Genomic DNA, 27,984 nt, shown 5'->3' on the forward strand with positions numbered 1-27,984 from the left:
TTACAAGGCCATAGCAAGTCTTGCTCTTGCCTGTAAAGTTTGATATTTTGTCAAGTTTGTTAATCATTCAACACACAGTTGCACTCTGAACCTTTTAGCACGATGAAATTTATGGCATTTTAAAAGTTGGTTCTATTGCGGATGCAGCAGCTTTCAGTAGAAGAACATTTTCAGTCTTTTAGAGTCTTTTAAAAAAGTTTACGTAGTGGGTGATGTTTGGGAGCGTTCTGTCCCTGACAGACCCAATCAGGGAGTAGAATTAGGCTACTACAAACTGCTTTTGAAAATCCCACATTCACTATTTTTACCCGAAGCCCTAACTCACCCTGATGCAAGTTACAAGTCACACAGGCCAAAGTTTTCAAACACATCCCTAAAAAGTAGAGACGTACATCAAAGCAAAGTCAATAAGAGTTGGGTGTTCATCGCCTTTGAAAAGAAATCAGGCTATTTGGATTACGTGACTAACTTTAAAAAACAGGAGTACTTGTGGCACCTTAGAGACTAACAAATTTATTAGAGCATAAGCTTTCGTGGGCTACAGCATCCGAAGAAGTGGGTTGTAGCCCACAAAAGCTTATGCTCTAATAAATTTGTTAGTCTCTAAGGTGCCACAAGTACTCCTGTTTTTTAAAGTTAGTCACGTAATCCAAATAGCCTGATTTCTTTTCAAAGGCGATGAACACCCAACTCTTATTGACTTTGCTTTGATGTACGTCTCTACTTTTTAGGGATGTGTTTGAAAACTTTGGCCTGTGTGACTTGTAACTTGCATCAGGGTGAGTTAGGGCTTCGGGTAAAAATAGTGAATGTGGGATTTTCAAAAGCAGTTTGTAGTAGCCTAATTCTACTCCCTGATTGGGTCTGTCAGGGACAGAACGCTCCCAAACATCACCCACTACGTAAACTTTTTTAAAAGACTCTAAAAGACTGAAAATGTTCTTCTACTGAAAGCTGCTGCATCCGCAATAGAACCAACTTTTAAAATGCCATAAATTTCATCGTGCTAAAAGGTTCAGAGTGCAACTGTGTGTTGAATGATTAACAAACTTGACAAAATATCAAACTTTACAGGCAAGAGCAAGACTTGCTATGGCCTTGTAAGGGATAAAGAATTAACAAATGCTGTAGATTGGTGCTTACTGCTAAATATGGCTTTAAGAATCCATTACCAATCAGCTATGCTTAACAAAACAACAAGCTTTAGGACTGTGGGTGTATGGAGAACATATTGGGCTGTCAAATGCAGTTCCAGAAACCATCCTCTTTCTGCCTTTGCTACTGTACAACGTGCCAGGCAGGCTGAGGAGAGTTCAGTAGCTTCACTTGCAGCCTAATATGGTCTCTGTAAGGGCATAGTTTTCATACATCCATTGGCTGCAGCACATGTGCTGTGGCAGGCTTGTGTGTCTAGGTTATCTACCTCTCTTGCATTTACCTTACTTTTTAGAGGGAAAAGAGGAGAAATGTGAGAGGCGAAGCCTCTTTGCGCACAAGTACAAGTAAGGTCCATCTACTCTGCCCCCCTACACCCAAAACCCCTTGGCACCAAGTCTCAGAACCCGGGTTCGCTGGTTTGTGCATTTGCTGAAGGGCTGAAAATAGCAGTGTAGCCGTTCAGGCTCAGTCTGGAGCCCAGGTTTTGAAGCCTGGGCTGCAGCCTGAGTGGGAATGTCTGCTCTGACTCTCTGTGTGTGTGTGTGTGTGTGTGTGTGTGTGTGTGTGTTTAACTTACCTGTGCTTTTTCACTGAATCCTGCCTGCTGGCAAACCCTGGTTTAACTGTAGCGTTACATGTTCTGTGGAACGTGCTCTGCTCACGGTTGCTTTGTGAAGATTTTGGGCTGTGTGAAATCATTCACTGTGCTCTCCCATGAAATTATCACTAGATTACTGAAACCAGAGACAGTTGAGTTTGAGGCTCTTCTTTCTACAGCTCCAGACATCATGTCTCTGCATAAGTGCGAACCCAGACTCTATGCTTTTAATACTAAACACTGACTCTTCCTCATTGAAAGGAGGCTACCAACTGACTGAGAAGCTTGAAGCGGCTGCTTTGGTGGTGGGTCAGTTTGGGGCGGGGGGGTGGGGAGCCGAAGAGTTCTTAAAGCAGAAAGTGTGCTCCCCATCCCCATGTACTCGGCTAACTCAGATGGCTCCATGGAGTCTGTCCAACCTCAGCCCAACTCGGATCAAGTTGCAAGGAGAAGGTTCTGAAGTACCTCCGGAGAGGAGGTTTGCATGTTTGTTGCTAACAAGTGGGTCCCTGCCTTGCATGTCAACCAGGCTATGATATCCAATGGGAGAATTCAGATTTCCATGCTTTTGGAACGTCTCTTTTTCCACCTTTCTTCTGCTCAGCTGAGAGAGATGCAAAAGCCTGCTCCCAGCAGCAGGGAGACATGAGGTGTCCTCCCTTCAGCCAGGCACAATGTGGTTATGGGTGCATGTCCTGCAGCAACTGACCTGTTAAATCCTTGGCTTCTAATAAGGTCAATCCAATTGTGATGTGGCTGTCAGTCCCCTAGGAAGTAGGGTAAGCCACTCTCAGCTCTGTGACTGTTGAATGGCTAGACTTGAAATTACCAACTAGTCTAACGGTGACCCTAGCAATCACCATGGCACCTTCCTGAGGGATGTTCTGTAGCTTTTGTGAGGAGCTTATACAACAGGAGTTGGCTGGTGAGAAGAAAAACTATTGATGTAGCTGAAGTTTGGAATTGTTCCAAAAGTGGGTTGGAGTGTTGCCTAGAGCTTCGAGTGTTGCCTACAGCTTGGGTTCGGGTGGAGAACTAGTTCTCTGACTTCTGCTCTGTTTAGAGTGACCAGACAGCAATTGTGAAAAATCAGGACAGGGGATGGGGGGGGGGGGCAATAGGAGCCTATATAAGAAAAAGACCCAAAAATCGGGACTGTCCCTATAAAATCGGGACATCTTGTCACCCTAGCTCTGCTGGGGAAATACTCTGGAGTGAATTCTGTTGGCTCGTTAACTTCTGGAGGTCAAAGTTGCCAGTGATCATGTTGGGAAGATAAAAATAGCTGAAGTCTCTAACTACTATTGGTGTTGTTTAATGGTGGTGGTTATTGCTTCTCTTGCTTTTCTTGTGTAGCGTTCTTGTGCCTTTGTGTAATAGTTGACTGGCAGCTTCCACTGTGCTTAAGGTTATGAAGCAGTTTCCAATGTAACTTACTGCTCAAACTTTCTGAAAACATCTTGTGGCTGAAACTTTCTGTGCTTTCTCTTGCTAAACTTCAAAAGTCACCCTCAAGCAGAGTCCCTTCTGCCTCGCTTGTGTTAAGACAGACTGGGGTGGAAGTAGGGTTTCTAGTCACTATTGAACAGGGCTACAAAAGTGGCTGAAGTTGGAAACCTAGCCTGTTTCAGTCCTCAAACTGCCACACAATACCTGTGACTTAAAAAGGTTAAATAGCTTGCCCAGAGCCTCCGTTCCCTGGTCATAACACGGGGATAGTTCCACTTTCCTACTTCACGGGGTGTTGAGAATAAACAATGCAATACTCGCCTATGATGGTGATAGGGACCATATAAATGCCTAGGTTAAGAGCTGGTGCGTTTGCTCAATTTGAAGAGGAAAAAATAAAGTGAACGGAAAAATTGCCTGTGTGCGCGCTTCTTGGGGGTTTGCCAAACACTTCTGACGTGTGCTGTACAAATGCATAGCATTCTTTGACTTGCCATAGAAGGACCATGTGCTGCTGCTTTAACTTATTGTGGTTCTCTTAGCTGGTCAGAAAATGGAAGCAAAGGCTATCTGTAAACCCCTCTTTCTCCCCTGCCTTCCTTTTCCCCCCTATCGTAGCCTTGGGCTCAGTGTGAGTGAAAATATGAGCTAATCAAGATACCATCAGAAATTCCAAATGTTCACAGGTTGGGCAAGGTCCTGCCATGGGGCTTCTCTGCTCCTTGAGTGTCTCCTGCTGCACTGTGATCAGGAGAGGGAAGGGACTGCCAGTCTGGCAAATACATAACTTAAAACACCTTGTGAGCCCAAGAGATTATGAACAATACACAATGCATCGTGTGGTGAAGCATTTTCTGCCTCTTGGTGACTAATTTGTACATACTGTGCTACTCACTTTGTGTGCTGCAGGTAAGGGGAAGAAGGTGCTGTAGTGACAGAGGCATGCAGTCTGTTCTGGGCAGGCTTCAAGATGCACTGACTAAGAGGAGAAAGTTGGGGAAATAAACTTTGCCACCAGCATGCACTGTTACTTCCTTGGGCAATGTAATCTTTAGTGGAACCATCCAGCACATATTGTGGATTGGGCCCGGTACTTGTGGGAGACCTCACGTTGGTTGGTATCCTGGTTTTGGACTAGGGACCACAGAGAAAAGGTTCTGCATCCCCTGAGCCATTTAGATCTCTGGTGTCACTGAGGCTGATGTGATGAACTTTCCTGCTTTCGCCACATTCTGTAGTGTCTGAAATGGCCGCATCCTGCCCCAGGTTCCTTCCTTCAGAAGTGGCTGGCCTGCAGGCTCCCTTTAAGATTCCCTCATAGTAGATACAGGGGACATAGTTGCAAATACCCCCATACCAAACAAGGGTGGGAAGACCCTTTGTATGCATGTTCTAAACAGATATTTAAAATCTTCTCCGGTGGGAAAGCTGTTGGCTTGAGAGCAGTGTTTCCTTCGTAGCTGGCATACAGGGAGCATGGGGAGACATTGAGAGTGGGGATCTATCTTCTGAGCATTGCATTCTGTCTCTGTTGCAGAATTAAGTGGCTTCAGCCCAGCATGGTGGCGACCGTATGGGCATGAGGCTGTAGCGCCCTCTAGCTTTGAAGGATAGATCATTCACAGAAGGGAATGTTACGGTGGACTGTGCACTTGGAAGGTGGGCCTCGGAGAGTGAACCACGCTGCAGTGGCTGTTGGCCATAAAGTGTATTCCTTTGGCGGGTATTGTTCTGGTGAAGACTATGAGACTCTGCGGCAGATTGATGTCCACGTATTTAATGCAGGTAAGAGCGCTACATCCTTGCGGCTGCCATGGGCTGGCAGAGGCTGGAATTCTCATGCCTCAGTTGTCAGGTTACATTGTCAAACTCTCATTTCTCTTGAAGGTGTCTACAGTATGTAGGCCAAATGTGAGACAAATGCACCACTGCTCCTTAGCGTGGAGAGCACTGATCCTTGTGAACTGCAATCTTCTCCCCTATAAAACACATCTGTAGGTGCAGGGCTTCATCTCCACCTTCAGGGCTAGCACAGGGGGATGCCTTTGTGAGCCCAAAGTGGCCAAAGGTGCAGTTGCCCACAGGACAGAGTTGTGGATGTATCAGGAACTCAAGGTTGAGGCATGTCAGGGCATTGGGGGCAATTGTACCTCTTGATCCAAGGATCTCAAAGCACTTCACCACAAAGGTTCCCAAAGTGATCGGATCAATGAGGAGCTGACTGTTACCATGGTGCTGGCTCTTTCTTTTGCAGAGAAACTGAACTGAAGGGAGGGGATGACAAAATGAAGAGCAAAGGCAGAGACAAACGAGCAGTTTGAAAACAAACATTAAACGCTACTAAACGTATCTAAATACATCCCTGAAGTTACTCTTCCATGAGGCAGTTATAGTTGCCTGTGTGACTGTAAAGGGGAGAAGTGGCTTGGGCAGCAGCAAATGGGAGGGGAAGTGTCTGCTAGGCAGTCTTTGAGGTCTCTGAACAACTTATAGTGCCCCTGCTTTACCCATCTATAAATCCTCATAGCACATCTTGCAGTTAGGGAAACCAAGTAGGCAGTAATTTGCTGGAGGTCCTACAGTGATCTGCAGGCTGAGGAATGTATTTCAGGCTCCCACTTTACTACTTTAACAGTTTGGCCTGCTTCTCCCTTATTTCTGGTTACTGGCAACTTGCTCTTCTCTCTGAAGTCTTACTTGTCTTCTGTACCATTCAACAGCTCAGAGGAGTTACCTGCCTTCATCTTGGGACAAGCATGGGGTGTATTAGCCAACTGATGGTTTATTAGAAGCAGGAAACTTCCAGTCGCTGACCTAAGTGGGTTAGTGGCGAGAAGACCTTTTAGGTGAGGATGAGCACCCATAGAGATGTCCTCAAGCCTGTAAACAGAGTCTAATCAAGAGCATAGGAACTTCCAGACCAGTGGTGCATTGAGTCAATATGATGTCTGACATTGGCCAGTACTGGGTGGTGCAAGAAACAATCTAATGAATGCTGATGGAATAACATGTATGTAGGGAAGCTGCTGCTAAGGCCATCTGCTAGTAGTTCGCTTATGCCCTGAAGCAAGAGGTTCTTAACTCTTTCTATATAAAAACCCAAACCCTTTTATCCTGTCTAATGGAATATAGATGTTCTCATTATTCATATACACCTCTACCTCGATAGAACGCTGTCCTCAGGAGCCAACAAATCTTACCGCGTTGTATCGAATTTGCTTTGATTCACCGGAGTGCGCAGCCCCGCCCCCCGGAGTGCTGCTTTACCGTGTTATATCGGGTCACGTTATATCAAGGTAGCGGTGTACGTGTCTGTTTTTTAACTCCTGCTCAGCTCTTGACCTCAGTGATCCCTTGTGGCAATGAGTGCCACAGGCTAAGTGGGTGTTACGTAAAAATATTTCCTTGTATCAATTTTCTAAATCCATTGCTTTGTTGTCTTGCAATTTCACTGAATGTCCCCTTGTTTTCCTCTAATTATGAAAAGGTAGATAGGAAACCAGGCGCTGCTTTTTCCTATGCCATTTGTTGTTCAGGATGTCGTCACATCTTGCTCATTATTAGCCTCCTTTCTAAACAATCCCAATCTTAGGAATCTCTCTTCATGTGGAAGTGTTTGTGCCTCTAATCACTCTCCTTATCAGTGTCTAACCTCCCCGCCCCTCCACTGAGAACAGAACTGAAAACACTATGCCAGGAGATGGTAGGATGTGCCATTGATTTATACAGTGGCATTATAATCTCCGTGTTACTTTCTGTTTCTTTCCTTATGCATCCTAACATCTTGTCTGCTCTTCTGGTTGCTGCACATAGCATAGAGATTTTGAGCGGCCCACAACTTAGAACCAGTAATGTCCATGAGTAGTTCATATTATTCCTTCCAATGACTATTACCTTGCATTTACCTTCAGTGAATTTTATGCTGCCCATTCACCTAGCTTTGTTGGGTCCATCTGAGGTTCATTGCAAATGTCTCTAGCCTTGACTTATCTAAAGAATCCATATGTTGCCATGTCACTCCTCTCCCCCTCTTCCTGCTCATGGTAATTCTATATCTAATAATTTCGCCTAATTTACCTGTTACTGAGGCTAGGTTCACTGGTCTAATTCCCAGGAACACCCCTAAACTTAAGTACAGTAACTTAATTCTTAAGTTCCTTCAGAATCCTTGTCTATACCATCTGATCCGAGGGGCTATGCTGTTCTTCAACTCATCAGTCTCTCCAGACCTTACTCTCTGACATCTGTCTGACAGTGCCACCCGCCTAGTACCTGAATAGAATTGGCTGGAGTAGTCTCCTCTGACACCCTGCATGTTGAAATCTGATGCAGAGAAATCGCTCCGCTTCTCTGCAACGTCCTCGGTTGCTCCCTGTACTCCCCGGTGGGCCAGCAGACCCACCAATATCTACAGAGAATTTCATGTTAGTGTGATCTATAGCTACTGCTATTCAAATTCAGTTAAAGCTTTTTTACTTGCTTACCGGAGTACGCCCACAATGAGCTGCAGAATAACTGCAAGTGGTTCTGTCCACATATATGCATTCACTCAATGCACGTGCTGCACTCTCCATGTGTTCACCTGCATGGCAGCTTGACATCTGGTGTGAACTGGGCAAGCCAACAAGGTAACAAAATCTGGGGCTTCTGCTTTCAGTGTCTCTGCGCTGGACCAAGCTGCCGCCGGTGTGGACAAACAGCCGGGACCACGTGAGGGAGGTACCCTATATGAGGTATGGGCACTCAGCAGTGCTGATTGACGATACCATCTACATATGGGGAGGCCGTAACGACACTGAGGGAGCCTGCAATGTACTCTACGCCTTTGATGTCAGTAAGTGCCAGCTTTTCGCCCTTCCCCACCTAGAGTGCCGTCGGAGACGCCTTCTCCCTCCCCCATGGTTTCATGGCAGTAGTGTTGTGCTCCCCCATTAGGTGTCCCCATGAAGTGATGGCTGCAGTTTGCTCTCCAGAGAAACACTGCGAAGGGCTGAGAAACTGCCTTTTATTGGGAGCATGTGGCTAGCTTAGCAGCATTGGATATAGTCGCATGTTTGACTCTGTGGACTAGAAACGACAGCTATTTAGCTCTTTTCTAATGAGAAATTAGAATTAATTAGAGTCTTGAATGCTTTGAGTTCCCTTTTGTCTTAACTAAAATCGCAGTTCTCCCTTCTTGCGACAAACAACTCTGCATAACTATTGCTGGGAGAAGTTAGAGGGCAAGTGAGCTCTTGAAGAGTGTGGATGCTCCAGGAGAGGGAAGCTGCTCTTCTGTGTAGCCCTTAGTGCCATGGGGGAGCAAAGACAAAGGCAGGAAGAGGATAAAGACATTGTAGTGAGTAGGAGTGGGAGCGGCTGTAAGCAGGCCTAGTCAGAGTGGGGTGGAGCCTGGAAGGTAAGGAGGAGGCGCGTCAGCACAGTGAGGAAGCAATGAAGGGGTCTGAGTGGACTTGATGGGTGTGGGGTGACTGTCGCAGCTGCTAGGGCAGATCAGAACTAGGGCATCAGGGAATAGGTGAAGAGGGATTTCAGGAGAATGGCAAAGGGGATGTGGAGGCAAGTGGGATTCACGGACTGAAGAGAAATGGGCTCTTGGGGGTGAAGTTAGAGGGATATTAGTTGCTTGCCCCTTTTGAGGTCGGGAGGGACTGGCCTGCTGCATGGGCTCTTTCCTCAGGCTGCTGTTGGAGCTCTCTCTCTTCTGACAAGTCCAGCTGGAGAGGACAGCCCGAGCAAACCATCGCAGACACAAAGGGCCTGAGGCAGCTGCCTGCTAAAGCAATTTAGCAGTAGTGTTAAGTGAAAACTGATGGAAAGGCCCCGGGCTTCTGCCCTAGTCCAAAACCCTGCCCAGCCTTCCATGCACATGTGCCAGTTCCTCTGCAAGCCTGGAAAGCGGGCGCTGCTAATCCTGCTTCACGCGAAGGAAGTGGTGGAAGCCCCATTGAGTGAGTCACTTCAGATTGGACAAAGCCCTGGGGACTGCTGCAGGGTACAGGCCTGCACTGACGAGTGGGGGGTGCAGGTGTGGACTAGATCAGGTGTCCTAGGTGTCTCTATCTCTGATTTCTGATATTGCTCTTGGCTGGGCGTTTTATGATAGCGCATGACTGGCTTTGGAAGTGGTCCCAAGCGTGGCAGGAATTCTGGTGGGAGCAGTGCTCGCTTTCCCTTTCTCCCTGTTGCTTACACTCACCTTCCAGCAGGCCCCTTCATTCAGCTCCAGCTGGAGTCTGGGCAGATACTTGGCTGGAGGCCAAGTTCAGAGAAGTTCTTGTCTCTTGGAGAATGTTGAGCAGTTCCCAATTTTGCCACTTCCTGAAATAAGCACTGCTGCTGGCTGCTAGCAGCACTGAGGGGATCTCCTGCTGCTCCAGGGCTTATCTGTGCTTGTCACTGGGGTCCCGGGACAGGTGCCCACATGAGCTTGGCCGTGACTCTCACTGGCTCTATTTCACATTGTCCTGCATGGAGACTGCTTTTAACTGGGCATGGAAACGCCCCTGAATGGAGTCCGTCCCCAAAGCTTGCAGACCAAGGAGCGCTTCACAGAGAGAGAGCTGAATATAATGACTGAGGCAGGTGGACTTGTGGGAAAGGAGAACAGAAGGGCAGGCAAGATGGGAAAAGGTGCGGGTGAGGAAGGGTGAACAGGAGTGGGACACGTACTGTAATGATGGAAAGAGCAGATAATTCAGAGAGAAGGGCTCCCTTGCTCTTGAAGTAAATCCACTGATGCAAGCAAGTGGGAAATGCCTTTGACCCTCTGAACAGGATCTAGAGTGCTGCATACTTCAGCCATCTAAGGCAGCCAGCATCTCAAATGCTGCCCCCACGCTTACTGTCACTACAAAGTTCTGTGCAGGCTGGTGATTGAAAATATGCAACTGCACAATTGAGGAGCAGCTCAAATGAGCTTTACATCGATAGAAAATTAAAGCCCCCTCAAGAGTACTGTGCTGTTTGGGGGTACGCAGGTTTGTTAAAAACACATTCGGAATGGCTGCAGAATTCAGCATCACTGTCACAGGAATCAGTAGGCCTTGCCACAGAATTTAGGTCCCACAAGGCCCTTGTTTGTGGGGGCCCTGGCAGGTGGCCTGGCCTTGGAGAGCTTCCCACCAGCACTCAAGGCAGATGGCCCATGTGCAATATCAACTTTTCCAGTCTTTGGCATGGACGTAGGGGGAAGGGGATGGCTTCCTCCTTTGGGACGTGGTGGCCTTTATTTCCTTGGAAGAATGTCTTCTCAAGAACTGTTCGCATTCAGTCTCCCATCCCCGAGCCTGCTGTTTGGTGTCTGCTCTTAACATCCATGGTCTCTGTATTTTAGACACTCACAAGTGGTTCACGCCCAAGGTCTCTGGAATGGTCCCAGGAGCAAGAGATGGGCACTCGGCTTGTGTCCTCGGAAAGACCATGTATATCTTCGGAGGCTATGAGCAGCTGGTAGGTGGTGTCTGTCTGTCTGTCTGTCGAAGTCTGACAACACCTGAGGTACCCTACTCTCTAACAGCTTGTCCTGGTAACCAGAATACTATTATCAGCACAAGAGAGGAACACCCGTATCTAAGACTTCTGAACCCATAGGCGCAGGAAGTAGGGGTGTGCTGCAGCACCCCCAAGTTTTATGCAGGGCTGCTGGCCCTGCGCCCCATTCCCCAGCCGCTGGCTCCATGCGTAAAACCTGGGGGTGCTTCCTGTGCCTATGCCCTGGTCCCAGCCCTCCACCCGCACTCCTCTCCCCAACCCATTACTTCACCTCACTGGGGCTCGGGTCCCAGCCGCTGGCCCCACTCCCCAGCCACTGGCCCCATGTCTGGGGCACGGTGCCTGGCCTCGCTCCTGGGGCCTGCCCCACTCATGACCCTGCACTGGGGGCTCTGCTCCTAGGGCCCTGGCCGCCGGCCCTGCTCCCTAGCTGCTGGCCCCATGCCTGGCCCCCCCACTCGGCAGTAGCCCTGCTCCCAGGGCTCCACTCCCGGGGCCTGGTCCCATGGCCGGGACTCTGCTCTTGGCCCTGCACGTGGGGTCCCGGCTACTGGCCCCTGCCCAGGGCTCCGCTCCTGCGCTCCTGGCCTCATGGCTGCCCCCACCTGTGGCCTCGGCCCCCTTACCCCTGTCCAGGTCTCCCCCTCCCAGAGACACAACCCTGCTCCCAGCCTCAGTGGGGGGGGGGGGGGGAGAACAGGGGTAAGGCGGCTGGCTTTCAGCACCCCCACTACTAAAAATGTTCCACCGGCACTGTGCTGAACACTTTCCAGCATAATCCCCTGGTTTTAGTTCCTGATAACTATGCCAAACTTTAGAAGTTACAGCTGAAATGTTTTAGGCTTGGTCTGTGCGTCATGTGGAATATTTCAGGGAAAAAATAAACAAAACCAAATAGCCTGTTCTTGAGAACAAATCTAGCACCTCAAAGGTTTGGAGCCAAGTCTCTAAATTGACATCTGCTCTAGGGTCAAAGGGAAAGCTACTTTTGCTGACCCTGTGAAAATCCACCTAGATTTGGCCAAGATACAAGCCATAGAAAACTGCCATTTGTATTTGTGCAATAGAACTTATTCTGTGCTGCTTAACTCTCTGACCGTTCCGTCTGCCCCAGACGTGCCCCAAGCCTTGCCGAGTTCCCCAGGAGAATATCGAAGTACTGTTAACCTAAGGGCAGTTGTGCTGGTCTAGGAGCCAGGAGACCTGCTCAATTGTATTCAAGTCTTGTTTTGGCTAACAGTAGTTCTGTCCTTGTTTAGCAAATTCTCATCCTTCTACCCTTGGAGGCAGGTAAGTGTGATTCTCCCCCTGGCCCCTCCCCCATTTTACAGATGCGATTGCATGAGCTCACTTCTGGCAGAACTGGAAATAGCAACCAGGTATTTCATGATAGACACAAGTCTTGGTTCCTTCGACACGCTGCTGCTCAGAAGGAGTATGCCAACTCTGTATGCTTGGCTATGTGTAATGCTAGCAAATGTGTTTTCTTCCCCCACTGTAAAGGCTGGCCAGTTAGATAACAGCTTGCTACTGCTACTTGCTAGCAGAGTTAGTCCAGCCATTTGAGCTAGAGGATTATGCAGTGGATCTGATGATGCTGGATTCAAACTGGCTAATGACCTATGTGTAGCGGTCAGTTCAGTTGCACATGGAACTTGTGGGTCTCTGTTTATAAAAATCCTAGGAAATTACATACAAAGGCCATTAGTGTCATGAAGTCAAGCACTTACATTCATGCTGGCAATTCCTAAAGTTGCCTGGGCCACTTTGGTTCTGCCCCTTTGTGCATGTGCATTATGATGCAGTCTAACTACGTGATCACTTACTGTCTCTTGTCTGCAGGAACTTTTCCTCCTCATTGCTCAGGATGAACAGTGAATGAGGCTGTTGTCTTAAAATCCTTGCCTCACTTGTAGCAAAAGTTAGAACGTGGTACTGAATGAGCTATGGAGTTGCAGGAAGAGCTAGGATAGCCTTGTAGTTCAGGAACTGGTCTGGGACCCAGGAGGAACAGGCTTTGCCACAGACTTCCCATGTGGCAATGGACATACGGCTCACACTAGGATTTTCACAGGCAGTGCGGACCTGACTTTCAGAAGGGCTGAGCACTCAGAACTGCCATTTGAACTGTGTGGGAGCTGTGGGTGCTCAGTATCTCTGACAAATCTAGCACTAGGCATTTCGAGCTGGGCACCCAAAAGTAGTGAATAGTTGGGCAACTAGTGACTGGAGACGCTGGTTTGCAAAGCACTCTGATATTACAGTGAGCACCAGAGAAAAGCCCAGGAGGCAATTAATAGTTATTCCAAATCCAGTGTGGGCTGTGGACGATGTCCAGTAAACAAGGCCTGGGTCCACCTGCTGAATGCCAGGGATAAGAAATCCTGGGCAGCTGCCTCATTCCCAGAGACTGTCCATCCTGTGCATCGAATGAGTTTTACATCAGACGCGAGTCAGTGGACTTCCAGCTTCCAGAGGATATTTCAGGTCTCTAGGCCATGCTAGTGTCCTGAAGGCCATGAGGTCCTGGTCTGCCTAACAGTTGGGTAATTGGGCTCTCTTCCAGGCTGACTGCTTCTCAAATGACATCCACAAGTTGGATACCAGCAGCATGATGTGGACTCTAATCCCAGCAAAGGTCAGTGTCTGTTTATCCCTTTGGCCCCTGTAGAACCCTTCACCTCCGTTACCCTTCAGGGATCTTGCATATACCTGCTGTGTAGCTTCTGTCTCACTTGGTTGGATCCTGCAGGAGCGTAAGTTCTCTGCAGGCTGACTGCTCATCTCTGAACTTGGCCACCCAGACCCAGTTATATCCTCTCCCGGGGTAATCTGTAATTTTCACTGGCTTTACTTACTAGCAGCCTGTGTTGTTCCAGGGCACACCAGCTCGCTGGAGAGACTTCCACTCGGCCACTATCATTGGGACAAAGATGTACGTATTTGGTGGCAGAGCAGATCGCTTTGGGCCTTTTCACTCCAACAACGAGATCTACTGTAACCGAATTAAAGTGTTTGACACTGAAACAAACTCTTGGCTGGACTCCCCTCCTACTCCATTGCTCCCTGAAGGCAGGAGGAGCCACTCGGCATGTGAGTTGTCTCACTCCAGGGAACAAGGGGAGTGGGAGGGCTTAGTGAGGACAAATGGGAAGGAGGAGAGGTGTGCACAGCCTTCCTGGCCTGCTCGGAGAGTGAAAGCTGTCTCTAGTTCTCTGGGTAGAAGGGGGGATGGCAGGGGATGCACAATGACCCGTGTCCTGCAGGAAAGCAGAAGCATGATGTAATCCCAACTGCGCATGCTGCCTCAAATGTGAAGAGGGCATGTTGGAAGAGAAGTAACTAGGACCTCTTTCCTTTGTATTTGTGGCTGTTGGGAGGCTGGTACAAGCTTGGTTCTGTCCTGCGTGTGCTGATGTTTCTCCTTGCTCCCTGCAGTTGGCTACAATGGGGAGTTATATATATTTGGTGGCTACAACGCACGTTTGAACAGACACTTCCATGATCTCTGGAAATTTGATCCAGGTATTTAGACTCAAACTTTTCTCACTTTATTTGTAATGTGGTAGTGCCCAAGGTCGTTGGTTGTGATCAGGGCCCCCTTATGCTGGATGCAATACGCCCATCCTGGACACTGTCCAGGCCCCAGAGAGCTTGTGAATACCCCCACCCAAAGACACAGATCTACACTATCAACGATCTGGCAGTGAAATGCTGTGCTTTGACATTACTGGTGTAAATCAGCTTGTGACTTTTCCATAGTGCTGGCTTCAAATCTCTTTGCCAGGAACAAATGAGAGCAAACTAATGCAGACATCCTCTTTTAGCCAGAAAAGAGGAGTCCGATTCACCCTCTGTGGCAATACGCTGCACTATGTCCAGGAACGAGATTATCTAAAGCAGGAAACTTCAGCGAGGAGGAGAAGGAAAAATGGTGGGTAGGCTAGGGTTCCACTGGAGAGTGTGGAACATGGGGGAGATCCTGTGTCTCTCAGGTCCCCCATCTGTAGAAAGGATGATGCTGTCCTACCTCCTGGGGTGTTGTGAGGCTGGATTAATATTTGCTAAGTGCTTGTAGCGCTTGAAGGCCTATAGAAGTGCAAAGTGCTTGTCTGGGGGATAGTAATCTGCTTTCTTCAGAGACAGATCTGTGGGCTAATGGGTGTGCTGCTGAACAGGGTTAATACCTGCAATTTCCTGAATGGTTTGACATTTTCAGGAGCCCCAGCAAAACATCCATTCAAAGCTGTTTGTCCTTGCTATCCTCCGTTAAATGGGGACTCTGCAGCCTTCAGTCTCCCATTCAGCAGTCCCTTGTCACAGCTGCCCTCTCTTCAAATGGGCATACGCGTCACTCTTTGGGAACGGCTCTGCACTTAGTGCAGCTGTCAGCAGGTGGCACTGCATCCATGTGCACCCTTCAAGAGAAGACACTGAAGAGTTGTGTTTCAGGAGAATAACTGATGGGGAAGGGATGCTGGCTGGTCTCTTGCTCATGGTCATGTTCCCACTCCCATTTCTTTCTCTGGCAAATCTGAACCAAGCTCATCCCTGCAGTTCTGAACCTAAACAGCTTGGGCTTGTGTAGAGAGACTGGCTTTGTTTCTGCTGGATATAGCATTCTGTTGCTTCACATGGGAGGGGGAAGGGGCTGAAAGTTGTTTTCCTGGCTGAATTACCAGAGGTGAGTTTGGCAGGCTGGGTGGATGGGCTCAGATCTCCCTCAGGTCAATTACTGGTGGAGAGCATGTACGTGACCCTGATGGGGTAACCTCAAGAGACTCCACAACGCCTGTCACACTGCGCTGACTCCCACAAATTGTATTTGAGCTCAATGAGAACCTTCCCTCTGCACTTGGAATAAAGGCCTTCTGAATGCTGTGTCTGCAGAGGAATGCTCCTCTCTTCGTGGTGGGAGGGGACATGGGGAGGCTGCTCTTCACATCTGGTAGAATTCTGGGACTAGCCTGGCAGGTCCCTGTGTTTGATGCACTGTATTGTGTAACACTTGGTAGTCTGCCTAAGACTTGGGCTTGTAAATATCTGTAACTCGGGCTATTCGGGGTTTGTCTGCTCTCCTGTTCCAATGACAGACTTGTGGGTTTTTCCTCAGTATCTTTTTCCTGGAAGAAGATCGACCCCAAGGGGAAAGGGCCATGCCCTCGCCGCAGGCAGTGCTGCTGTAGAGTGGGGGACAAGATCATCCTCTTTGGGGGCACCAGGTGAGTACTGGGCCAGAGTTGTTTCTCCTGGATTCCCTTCACTCCCAGGCTGCAGTCAGCTCCTCTTTCTTCACATAAAAGGGATTAAATGAAGCCATCCTCCTTCCTAGCCCCATAGGGATTGTACATCTCAGCCAGATAACTCAGGACTTTTGAACACAGGCAAAAGGTTGGTTGTGTTCAGTCACTGTTGGTGTTTCAGTTCTGATGCCCTGAGCAGGCTGATGAGAGGTGGTTTATCAGACCAGGGTGGAGAAATACATCTGGATTCATAGGGCGTTGTCTGGGAGGAGACTGAATGAGGAGAATGTGAGTAGGGGTGGCATAGGTGGCCCTCCAAACCTCTCCTGTATCCCTGGACAACTGAGCGTCCCCTTCATTTCCACACCCTGCCTGCCTGTGACTGCTCCCCCATCTCAAGCAGGGGTTGTTAATGTGTGTGTTGTGGGGTTCTGGGCCTGGGCAGAGAAGATCTCTGCCCTGACACACATCTCTGGCTCATCACACCAAGATTCTGTTTGAACTTTGAGCCATAGATGGCTTATCAGAATGGAGATCTTCATTGCGTAGGTGCCAACCTGCCCAGTTAAACCCTTAAAAGCCAGGAACTGGCCAGGTAATTGAACCACCTTTTTAACTTCTTATCCCGCACATGACTCTCGCTGACCAAGCACCTCTGCAAGGAGCTCCTTTGTATCTGCCAATGTTTAAAACCACCCGATTCCTCTAACTCATACTAAGGCACCAGCACCATGCTATCCCCCACGGAACCCCTCAGCTAGCACTGTGCTATCCCCCATGGTATTCGGGTGCCCCCAAGGTAGGTCTGTCAGGCCAAAGCACTAAGAGGCTTTGTAGCCTTTAGTGGAAAGATGATGACTCTGAATCCTCATTGGTATGTGCCAAGCCCTGACTCCTCCCTCCCCATTACTTTCGGATCAGTTCACGTGAGACTTTCTGCCTCTGGTACCAAGCAGACAATATCCCAGTACTGCATTCTTGCTTGGAACCAAGATAAGCAGATCCCTTCCCATTCTGCTGCAGCTGCAAAGTTGAAATTGCCCCCAGGGTTTCCTCTCTGTGGGTACAGGGCACCTTGGTGCCCTGTGGTCATCGTCTTTCTGTGTTAATGGCCTCTCAGACATTAGGGCCAGAAGGGACCACCAGGATCATCTAGTCTGACCTCTCCGAAGAGTGGTGATAAGTTCTAGGTCATCTCCTTCTCCAAAGAGCGAAGAAAAAATTCCAAGCATCTTTGTACATCACCCAGAAGTAAAAGGACACCCTGTCTCCCTTCATTTCCTCTCAAAGCATGGTCTAGTGGTCAGCAGAATACTGGGAGTCACAACTTCTGGGTCCTACTCTGAGGCCTGTCACTGACTCACTCTTACCTCACCATGCCTCAGTTTCTTCAGTAAAATAGGAGTAATGAACTAACCTTCTGGGAAGGGGGGTGGTGTGCAGTACAGCTGTGCAGCACAGGAGAGCCCTGAGTGAAAGGGGTTATGGGGGAAAGGTGATGTTGTAAACTGTTGCGGTGGATCCCAGTCTGTCCATCTGTAGTAAACCTCCAAGACCAAAGTATCCCTTGCTAGGCACATCCCTTCTGCCCCTGCTGCTGAAGGTGGCTGCCCGTCTAGTAGCAGGGAATGAGTATGGAACTCCTGCTCACTAGAGCTGCTTGTGAACCCCTCCACGTGATCACAATAGCAGTGAACTACAGCTGGGTGACAATTCCTGTGCAGCCCTTGCAGAAGTGCATCTGGCTGAAGTTTCCATTTGCTAATGGGGGCCCTGGAGTTAGGGATTTAGTTGTCAAACATTAGCAGTGACCCCATCAGGATGCAGGGCAGCTGGATGTGGCCAAGAGACTTAGCAGCTGCTAAAAGCAAGGAAATGCCCCAGCACCTCCTCAGACCCTCTGCTCTCTGAACTCTCAGCAGTGACAGATTATGGCTGTGTAGCCTGTTTGCAAATCTGCTCCAGGTGTCAACCACATGTTAGGCTGATGAGAGCATCTGAACTGAAGTGGATCAAACACCTCTGGGCAGGGGCTCTCCCAGGGCCCTTGGCATGGCTTGCTGAGAGCCCTCGGGCACTGATGAGTGGCAGAGACCAGGCAAGGACTTCAGTGTCAGTCTGTACAGGCTTTGGTGTGGGGCTGGAGGATGGGTCACTTCTGCCTTAGCCTCAGGTGAAAGTTCCTGAAGGATTCCAGCTGAACTCTCCAAATTGCCACAGTTGGAGTGTGGGAAACAGTGACGCTGGGGGTGCTTTTCAAAGCAATGGTCCAGGATTAGTGAGTCCACTGAGAGCTGAATGAGCAGGTTGGGTGAGGGTAGAAAGTCTGCTTGGTGCCTCCTGTAGGCAGTGAGGCTCTTCTCTGAAAGCGCTTTGCTTCAGCAGAAGGGCTAGCCTAACAGAGCCTTCATTCCTGCACTCTTGTCTCCATTATCACAGTTTATGCTGAGCAGATAGGAAGCTTCTGCCTTAAGACACATTGAGAATCAACCATTTCACATTCTCCGAGTATCGGCTCGAATAGTATGCAAGCAACACTGGTTCTTCAAACGGAACTTTGGTAGCTAGTAGGAGCTGCTGCAGATCAGGATTGCTGGGCCTCTCCCAGAGCTGGGGAGAGGGGCTAGCTAGCCGGGGAGGGGCTGGTTCACTTCCTGCAGGCAGTTATCAGGTGTGTTCTGGAGCTGGCTGGCTGGCTTGATAAGAAGTTTTCCAGGAAGTCCTTGTAAATGGAGAGCTCCCTATAGTCTGGATTGTCTGCTGGAGGCTGCAGGTCACCAGGAAGTGGGGAGAAAGGGCAGAGATAAAATTTCAGCACAGAGGAAGGGATTAAAGAGGAGAACTGAAACAGTAACAGCAGGCAGCCCCTGGCCAGCTACGTGGCAAAAGCGGCTGGCTCCTGGTGAAGGGAAAGTGAGGCCCCTCTCTATTCTGCCTGTCCCATCCAAAGGAACTGTTGTCTCCCTGCTGTGACGGCTGCCTCATTGTCTCCGTGCTAAAGGACTCTTGGAGGAGTCCTTTAGAAGCTGGGCCAGGCAGTCTGTGTATCTGGTGCCTGTGGTCCAAATGTATTCCTATACTCCACCCAAAGACCCTCCGTCTGTGCCCTTTCCAGCCCAGCCTGCCCCAGACAGGAAATGGAAATGCAGTGTCCCCCCAGATCTCAGCCACGTCCCTCCCACACTAAAGCCGTCAGAGTCCTAGCCACAGCCTGCCTTGAGGCTTGCGGGGCTCGGGATCCGAGGGCAGAGAGGATGGACCAGGCTGTGAGTTTCTTCTCTGCATCTCCCAGTCCTGCCACTGGCAGATGCAGGGCCGGTGCAAGGATATTTTGTGCCCTAGGCGAAACTTCCATTCCCCCCCCCTTCCCTCTCCCCCCCCGCGGCACATTGGTTCATTGAGGGGCAAATCCCAACAAGCCTTGATAGACCCCAGGGGCCAGCCGTGCCCAGTGGCTGCTCCCCAGACCAGGTTCCCTGTCCCCTGAACTCCCCTGGAGGGTGCACAGCTCCCCCCACCCCCCGCGAGCCCTCCCCACCCCACCCTGGCAGCTCCCACCCAGAGTCCACTCACTGGCTTTGCCGGGCTTGGGCCGCTGCAGCAGCTCAGCAGGGAGGCGCTGCCTTCCAGAGGCACTGGAGAGCTAGAGCTCCCGCAGCGGCAGCGAGCCCCAGCCATGGAGGAGCCGGCATGGCAGCAACCCTGCAAAAGCGGCAGCGCCGATAGCTGGGAGCAGCTGCCCCCTCCTGCCCAGGCTACGGCCCGGTGCGCGCCCCCCCCAGGGCTCCTGCAGGCTGCAGTGGATGCATGCGGGCGGCGGCTCCCGTGTGCCCCCCAGCTCCCCCCTTGCCGCGCTCGGTTCTGCGGCTCCTGGGAGTGTGAGCTGCCGCTGGGGCGCAGGGCCCTGAGCCTGCTCTGGGAGGGGCAGCGGCGGCTCACATGCCCGGGAGCTGCAGAGCCCGAGTGCGGTGAGGGGGGAGCTGGGGGCTGCTGCCCTCATGCATCTGCTGCAGCCTGCAGGAGCCCCCGGGGGGGGGGGGTGTGCCGGGCCGCAGGAGGGGTGGGGGTGCTGCTGCTCCCCACTAGAGGCACTGCCGCTTTTGCAGGGTTGCTGCCCCTCGGCGCCGTGCTGGCTCCTCTATGGCTGGGGCTCACCACTGGCGCTCTGGCTTTCCGGTGCCTCCGGAAGGCAGCTCCTCCCTGCCGAGCCAGGGCACTGCTTTTTGGCGCCCCCACCCGCAGCTGACCACCTAGTTCGCCTAGTGGTTGCACCGGCCCTGGGCAGATGTGAGGTGCCTAAGTCTGAACCAGCCTGAGAGTTTCTACCTACCCCAGTGCTGCTACACACGATCCCATGGCATTCCTGCCTGCAGCCAGCTCTGCACACTGCAGCCACAGCGCTAACATTTTTAACCAGGGACTTTCCAAGTAAAACATGTTGGTGTAGTATTGTGGCTACCCCATGAACAGTGCAGAGCTCAGGCAGAGTGCCCTGTTAGCTCTGCCTCTGGGTCACAGGGATTACAGTATGGCCAGATCCGACCCCCTCCAATATAATGTTACAGAGTCCAAGGACCTTGGAGGTGAGTGGGAGGGATGGTCTTCCGTAAATGTTCCATTACAGGGTGCTTGTGTACCTAAGGGGAGCAGGAAAACTCTGCCGGACCCTCTAAAGGGGAAGCATCCTTGTCTTAGGCTGTGTGTCTCCTGACTCTTGTGTGTTTAGGAGTGAGGTCTCTTCCGCATGGAATATACAATGTGTAACTTGACAAGGAATCTGGTAACGAACCCAGGGTTTCCAGATGAGCTCGGCTGCCCCTGCTTTTCCATCCAGGAGCCCCCGCTCAACCAGCTGCTGCTGCCTCCGAGCCCTCCCTTTCTCCAGCCTCCACTCTCTGCCCAATCTGTCCAAGAGTGTTGGAAGCAGCTCAGAGTGCTGGCCACGTGGGCGATGGGGCCTGAAGCAGGAAGCTTTGCTGGTGTCTGGCTGATAGTGGATGAGGATGTGTCCTGAGACTCCCTTTCCTGGGAGCTGTTCACACTGACATTTAATCCCTTAGCTGCTTTCCTGGCCTTGAACTCGGCTTCCCTTAACCCCCTGAGTGTGGGTGATAATTCAGCAGACGGGGGCTGCTGGCTGTCCCTCTGAAAGATAAGGGATGCATTAGGGTTTCCTGTAACGGGGATGTGAGATAAGATTAGATTATCCTGGCTCTGAAACCGCCACACCGTGGTGGGATTAAAGGGCTCTTTCCTGAGCTCGGACAGATGGGACCCATCAGCAACAGGTACTGTCTCTGCCAATATGGCCACTGCACTGCTCACTCATGGCAGCTGGATGGTAAGGCGGCCCCTACGCTTGGTGCTGGGGTGGTTGGCTGCCTCCACATTCTGTGTCCCCTCTGCCTTGGGGCCCTTACCAGCCGATCCTCATGCACAAAGACTTGAGACGAGCAGAACCTGAGTGAGAAGTCGCCACTGATGCTCGTCTGCCAGTTGAAATCTGAAAATATCCATCTGTGTCACTTTAAACTTACCCCATCCCATGCTAGAGTGGAACTTGTGAACTCAGGCTCTTACGTACCATTTTTAATATCTGATGATAGCTTTCCACCATGGAGATTGTGCTGTACTTATTCAGAGGACAGATTGGCAGGGACAGTGTGTCCTGCATTAATGTGCCTCTTGCCAGTTGGGAGAAGGGATTCAGTCACTCTGGCTCACGTAGGTCTTGGCTTCTCTACTGGGAATGCACCAGAGGGTGCCAGTCTGCTAGGAGCTAGCCTGAAATTGGAACTCCTTTCACAGGTCACAGAACAGCCATCAGATGGCAACAACTTCAGGTTCCCATTAGCTGGGACTGGCTTGAAAGGAGTGGTGCAGAGATCACTTGGTACCATTCCTTTAACCAGTCAAGCCTCTGAACTCGTTGAGCTGTGTCCGTTTGAGAATGGAGATGAAGTAGTTCTGACTGACGCTTACAGTGATCCCCTGGTTAAGGCCGTATGAGCATTTCCAGCCTAATTCCCTTTTGTCAGTTGCTTATAACTTTGTCCGGCTTCCCCCTTTTGGGATATGAATGGAGTGGCTGAAATGCATCTTGAAATAGCCTGTAACCAGGAAGAGAAGCTGTTTGAGACCCAGAAAGTGATAAAGGCCCTATACATATGACTTGCTAAGAGCGGCCAGGGACTCTTGGGAAGGGCAGTGTGGGCAGCCGGGCCCTGCTTATGCACGTTTCAGTATGCGGCAAACCTTCATCGCAAATGCGCCTTCGCGTTTTCTGCTGAAGAAGTTGGGGCTTGTTCTGGAGCCAAGCAATGCCGTTCCTGGGGAGGAGAGGGCCAGGGCCAGGGCTGAAGTCTGCATGAGGAGCATTGGCACCTAGATACTTAAGCAGGGGTGTCGCACTTGGCCACGTTTCACTAGAGTCTGCAGAATCTAGCTTTTCATTTTTAAGCATTTTCCCTAAGATGATGGGCTCTAGCAATTGGTAGCTACAGAACTGTAGTGTGAGGCTCTGGGGAAGTCCTGATAGCAACTGCTGAGCTAGTAGCTCTTTTCACTGGCCTGTCGCAATCTGGAGCCTTTGTCTTGCACCAAAAGCACCTTTCTTTGGGGAGAGTATTAGGGAGCTGTGTTTGAGAGTGCTACAAGAGCAGCCCTTCTACCTCTGGAGTTGTCTGGCTCGCTGCATGCGCTAGTTTCATCCCCGGGAGGGTCAGTGCTCTCTGTCCTGTGACCGGCAGGAAAAGAAAATGTTGTTTACTTGTTACCCGCAAAGTCTCTGCAGCCCAAGGAACGGAAATGGAGACCCAGGGACTCAGCTGCACACCGCAAACAAGCAGCAAGCTTATGAAGTCTCCCAGAGTGTTCTGGGCTTCCAGTTCTCCACTTGATGGCATATGTTCCAAAAACGTGGCAGGCCCTCAAGACATCTAACAAGACAGGACCCTCCCTGAAGAGCATGTGAGGGTTGGGTACTAGCCCTTGTAGGTACGTGGGGATGGTGGAAGGATTCCCTGATGTTCTCCCTGAAAGGTGTTTATCAGCCTCTGTTAATTTTTCCTAGTCTCGGTTAGTTTTGACCTTGGCGCCTCCTTTTAAATTTTACTGTTACTGCTTTTTCTTCTTTCCCCAGCCCTTGCCTGTTTCCTCACTGCTGTAGCTGAGTGAGCAGCAGCTCCGCTATTGTTAAGGTTGGGTCTCTTTATAGGACCACTGTTCTAAGTGCTTTAATGACGCGTACTTGGACTGTCTTGAGTGTGCTGTGCCTCATGGAAGGGGAGTAAATAATCCGTCCTAGAGCCAGCGTGCCCGGCACTCTTTTCTTGCTTCTCACTGCATTCCATTCCAGGACCTGTCCTGCTCCTTCCCTCTGCATCCGCTCACTTGATGGGGATGGGGGCAGGCCCTAGTTCTGTGGCGGGGGTGGCCTATGCAGCACCAACTACTCCCACCATTGTTCTGCACTGGGGGTCAGCAGAGGCTGGCTGGTCTCCTCAGTGTGGCCTTTTTAAATTCCTGGCTGCTTGACAGTTCTTCCAGAGAAACCTGTGTTAGAGGCCTGCCTCCCACAGCACCAACATCTCCTTAAAGCTGCCACTGCCCAGGTTTCCTAGCACACTCTGTCTGCAGAGAAAGCCCTAGAAATATTGCTGCTCTTGAGTGACCTGACATCAGACCCGGATTCCATTCTTTCGGACTTGCTCCCGAGTCAGCTGCCTGCTAGGTGTCTCTGGCCTTCTGTGGTAATGAGTTCTCCAGCTGGTGCTGGAACATCCGGCCCCACCTGCTGTGGGGGCAGCACAAGGAGCATGGCTTGTTAGGGGAGGGGAGACGCTGGAGAAGGCTGGGCAGATGCTTGTGCAAACAAATCTGTATTCTGTGCCAGCCCAATGTCCCCTTCCCAGCATGCTTGGGCTTTTCCTCCCTCAGGCGAGAGCTGCCTGGTCTCCAGCAGCTTGAAGGTGGCTCCTGCCCTGGGCCATTATGGGGCCCAGGCTTGTGTGTGTGCTCTGAGCTCTAGCGTGTGACAATTACCAGTCTGCAAAGGGCCAGCCATGTTCACAGCACTGTGTAAGAACAGGCTCCTGCCAGATCCTCTTGCACTTGAAATGAGAGAGGGGTCTGCATGAGGATGTCGCAAGGCTGAGGCCTCTGATCTGGGGTTGGGGAGAAGCAGGAGTGACTTTGGTACAGACACATCTTTCTCATGCACCTTAAATCTCCGTTAGGAGTCAGGTTCTAACTGGAGGAAGCAAAGTGAAGGAGAGGTCCCTGCAATGGGGTGGGAGCAGGGTAGTGGGGGAGCTGTAGGCAGGAGCAGAGTTCTGAAGGCTGGAAATGAGGAGTCTGAATGATGCAAACTGAGGCCAGTGCAGGCCTGAGAGAGTGACAGGCTTGAAACAGCGAATGGAGATGATTCTCCCTGCAGCTCTTGGGCCAGACTTGAAAGGGAGCTGGGAGGCCAGGGAGGAGGAAGGTGCAGCAGATGACAGAGCCTGGGCAAGGGGGAAGCGGGCCAGATTTCCAAGAGGAGATGGAGGAAGAACCAGCAGGATTTGGCAGTCGGCCTGAATAACTGAGCAGTCTAATCTGAGCTGGAGGCTGGAAGCCTCCTCCCAACTGGGAGAGGTGGCGTTCTTGGCTGTGATGGGGCGGGGAAGGACAGGTTTCCTAGGAAAGAGGGTTTGCTTTTTTTGCCTGGCTGATTGAGTTGGTGGCCAGCCAGCTAAGAGACAATTGCAGGTACAGGACTGAATGGAGCAGGGAAAGGCATAGGCTTCGTTGGCATAGAGGGGATGTGAATCCAGGTGGTCACCCGAAGAAGGCGGGTGGGAAGGGTTACTATGGATAAGACCTTCAGGGCCCCTAATGTGGGAGAAGGAGGCAAAGCTGTCTTAGGGGAACCTCTGAGCTAGAAGTGGGAAGGGAGCCAGTTGAGCCCCAGTCAGGTGCCACAGGAAGGAAGGACTGTTGAAGGCTGTGGAGGCAATCCAGGAGGCTGCGGGCAGAGAGATTGGTGCCAGGGTATGGCTCCCCTCAGTAGAGTGGCAGGGATGGAAGCTAAATGCCAAGGACCTGTGGGGGAGGCTGTAGGAGATGAGCCCAGGCCCCTGGTAGCTCAGCTCTGCTGTGCAGTCCCTCGTATCTTGGTAGGACCCAGGGTCCCTCCCTAACCCCTAGAATCAGAGCAACATCAAGCCCACATGAGGAGCACTGCTGCAATGACTGTTCTGATTGGCTCCCACAGCCCATCTCCGGAGGAGGGAATGGGGGACGAATTTGACCTGATGGATCACTCGGACCTCTACATCCTGGACTTCAGTACGTGAGCATCTCCTCACCATGGGTGTGGCCTCCTGTCCTAGGCTGCCCTCTAGTAGGGTTACCATATTTTGTGCCTCCAAATGGAGGACACTCCACGGCCCCCGGCCCCGCCCCCAGCCCCGCCCACACCCCTGCCCAACCCCGCCCCCTCCCCAAAGTCTCCACCCCCTCCCCTGCTTCCCGCGAATATTTGATTCGCGGGAAGCCTGAAGCAGGTAAGGAGGGGGTGGGGGGAGGAGGCGCGGCCCAGGCTGGCCCCCCGGCGTTTCCAGCCTGGGTCAGCTCAGGCCCTGGGGTGCCGGCCCCGGCCGACCAGCACTGCCGGCCCCCGGCGGCCCCGCGCACCCCCCGGCTCCCGCCCCGCCGGCCGGGCTCCCCGCGGGCCCGGCTGACCCGGCTCCCCGCCGGCCGGGCCCGGCTTTTGGGGATTTCCCCCCGGACGGGGATTTGAGCCCCCAAAAGCCGGACATGTCCGGGAAAATCCGGACATATGGTAACCCTACCTCTAGCCAGCTCTCCCAACCCTGGGACCTGAAGGCCAGCTCCTATGGCCAGATCAAGGCCCCTAAATAAGTGGCCTGACTTCAAAAGCGCAGTGCTTCCTGCAGCTCCCGCAGGGAGCCACAGGGGGCTCTGCACTTCAGAACACTTCCTCCTGTTTCTAGCAGCCTATATACAGACATAGGAGCTGACCTGCAGGTGCCCAGGCCCTGGAGCAAGGCTGCAGCTGCTCTGTCTCTAGCTAGACTGGTTCACACCAAGCAGGTCCTGCTCCACGCAGGTGCAGCCTCTGGTTTGCCCCCGTCAGGCTGCACAAGTAGCCTAAGAGATCTTTGCCATCCCCACCCACGTGGCTGCTGCCCATGGTAGTTTATCTGGACCCTGAACTGGTGCCTGCCCTTTTTCCCCCTTCCCCCAAGCAAGGGGGGGGGAGGGATAGCTCAGTGGTTTGAGCGTTGGCCTGCTAAACCCAGGGTTGTGAGTTCAATCCTTGAGGGGGCCACTTAGGGATCTGGGGCAAAATCAATACTTGGTCCTGCTAGTGAAGGCAGGGGGCTGGACTCGATGACCTTTCAAGGCCCCTTCCAGTTCCAGGAGATAGGTATATCTCCATTAATTTAAGAGCAATTCCATCTCTCCTGGATGTTGGCAGCACTAACACCTTGTGTGCCCTTCTCTCCATAGGCCCTAGTTTGAAGACCCTGTGTAAGCTGGCAGTGATTCAGCACAGCCTGGACCAGTCCTGCCTCCCACATGACATCAGGTAGGGATGCTGCTCCTCCAGCTGTCTGACAGCCAGCCTCTCAGCATGCCTGCCGCAGGCTCCCGGACCCAAGCCAGCTGTAGGTGGAAGCTGGTCAGGGAGCCTCACCCCTGGGGTCTGCTTAGCTGGGCAATAGCACCATTGGGAGGGCTCTGGGAAGGTGTCACACACACTGATGGGGGCTGGGCGCTGTGCCCTCAGATTCTTGGGCAACACTCCCACCCAGGCCCCTAATGCCCCACCTCCTCCTGTCTGCCCATCCCTTGGCTTGCCAAATATCCTCCTGATGAGGATTCTTTGGAGCCCCCCATGCCCAGCTCCCTCATCCAGGAGTTTGCACACACACCCATGAACAACCCCAGCACACTAAGGTGTAATCCCCCAGCTGGTCACGTCTGGGACACAGGCCTGGTGGGGATGAGGGCTGGCACCAGATGGGGAAGCTGGACACCTCTGTCTGTCTCTTTCTAAGGCATCTTGTGTTTTGCAGATGGGAGCTTACAGCAATGACAACAAACAGCAACATCAGCCGCCCCATCCTTTCCTCCCACGGATAATCCTGCCGCCCGGTCCCCTCTCTGCCTGTCCTTGCCCTCTGCCCCGCCGTGCAGACTGAGCTGCCATCTCAATGGGTCTGCATGGATCTTTAGCCTCTTCAGGGAAGGGCCCTGTGCTCAAGTTCTTCCCCAAAGGCTTTGTTGTTCCTCCTGTCACCTGCCTCCTTGTGCCCTCACCGTACTGTTGTCATCTGTGTCCCTGGCAGGAACTTGGCACAGGTCAGTGTGCAGGCAGACGGGGGTAGCAGGCTCCAAGGAAGAAGAAGCCAATTGTTTCTACTCTCATTGCTGGCAACAGCAGCCTGTCTCTCTCTGCTGCACCTCCCCACCGGATTAACAAATGCTCAGTACTAGCTGGCTGCAGGAGCAGCGTGTGCTTCACCTCTCCAGGATTACTAACTGGAGCAGCACAGACTCTGCATGGCTCTACTGTTCTCCTGCCCAGTCACTCTCAGTGCCCTTATCACCAATCCCAGTGGCTGAACTGACTGTTTCTAGGCCAGCTTCTCTTACACAACCCTCTACAGCCGCTGCTGGCACATGGGCTTGGTCCTGCACACTCCAAACTTGGCAGGGTTCACCCTCCACAGGAAGTGTCCAGAGAGACCCCAGGGACCTACATCCGTTAGTCCAGCAATGCCTTATGGTGGCGTGGACTCCTACTGGTGCCAGGGTCTCAGCTGGAAGAGGGGTGCTGAGGCTGAAGATCCCAACCTGTCAGGGCAGGCAAGAGAGGGGCTTCTCTGCATTTTACATTTGCACACACGCCTGAGTGGAATAGACTGATCTGTGCCTGACGGGAGAGGGGCTGGCCCAGGGGCTGCGGTGCCACTGCCCAGCTCCAGGTGTAAAACAGCAGCTTTGATTTCTATAAATATTTAAAACCAG

The 27,984-nt window shown here is 51.6% G+C and overlaps 1 protein-coding gene across 2 annotated transcripts; it reads left to right on the top strand.

The window, feature by feature from the left end:
- The first annotated feature begins 4,731 nt into the window (after positions 1-4,731).
- KLHDC3 (kelch domain containing 3) lies at positions 4,732-27,984 on the top strand. Of its 2 annotated transcripts, XM_034763978.1 has the most exons (10): positions 4,732-4,990; positions 7,863-8,039; positions 10,542-10,657; positions 13,266-13,337; positions 13,579-13,792; positions 14,138-14,224; positions 15,813-15,921; positions 25,199-25,272; positions 26,461-26,539; positions 27,030-27,984. In XM_034763978.1, exons 1-10 carry the CDS (start codon positions 4,837-4,839, stop codon positions 27,094-27,096), a joined length of 1,149 nt encoding a protein of 382 aa, XP_034619869.1. In that variant the 5' UTR covers positions 4,732-4,836; the 3' UTR covers positions 27,097-27,984. The 2 variants fall into 2 exon arrangements, 1 of the variants encoding a protein (XP_034619869.1); XR_004644908.1 differs by lacking the exons at positions 26,461-26,539; positions 27,030-27,984 and adding an exon at positions 22,727-22,938.

The sequence above is a fragment of the Trachemys scripta genome, chromosome 3 (assembly GCF_013100865.1).
Source record: "Trachemys scripta elegans isolate TJP31775 chromosome 3, CAS_Tse_1.0, whole genome shotgun sequence".
Lineage (NCBI taxonomy): Eukaryota > Metazoa > Chordata > Testudines > Emydidae > Trachemys > Trachemys scripta.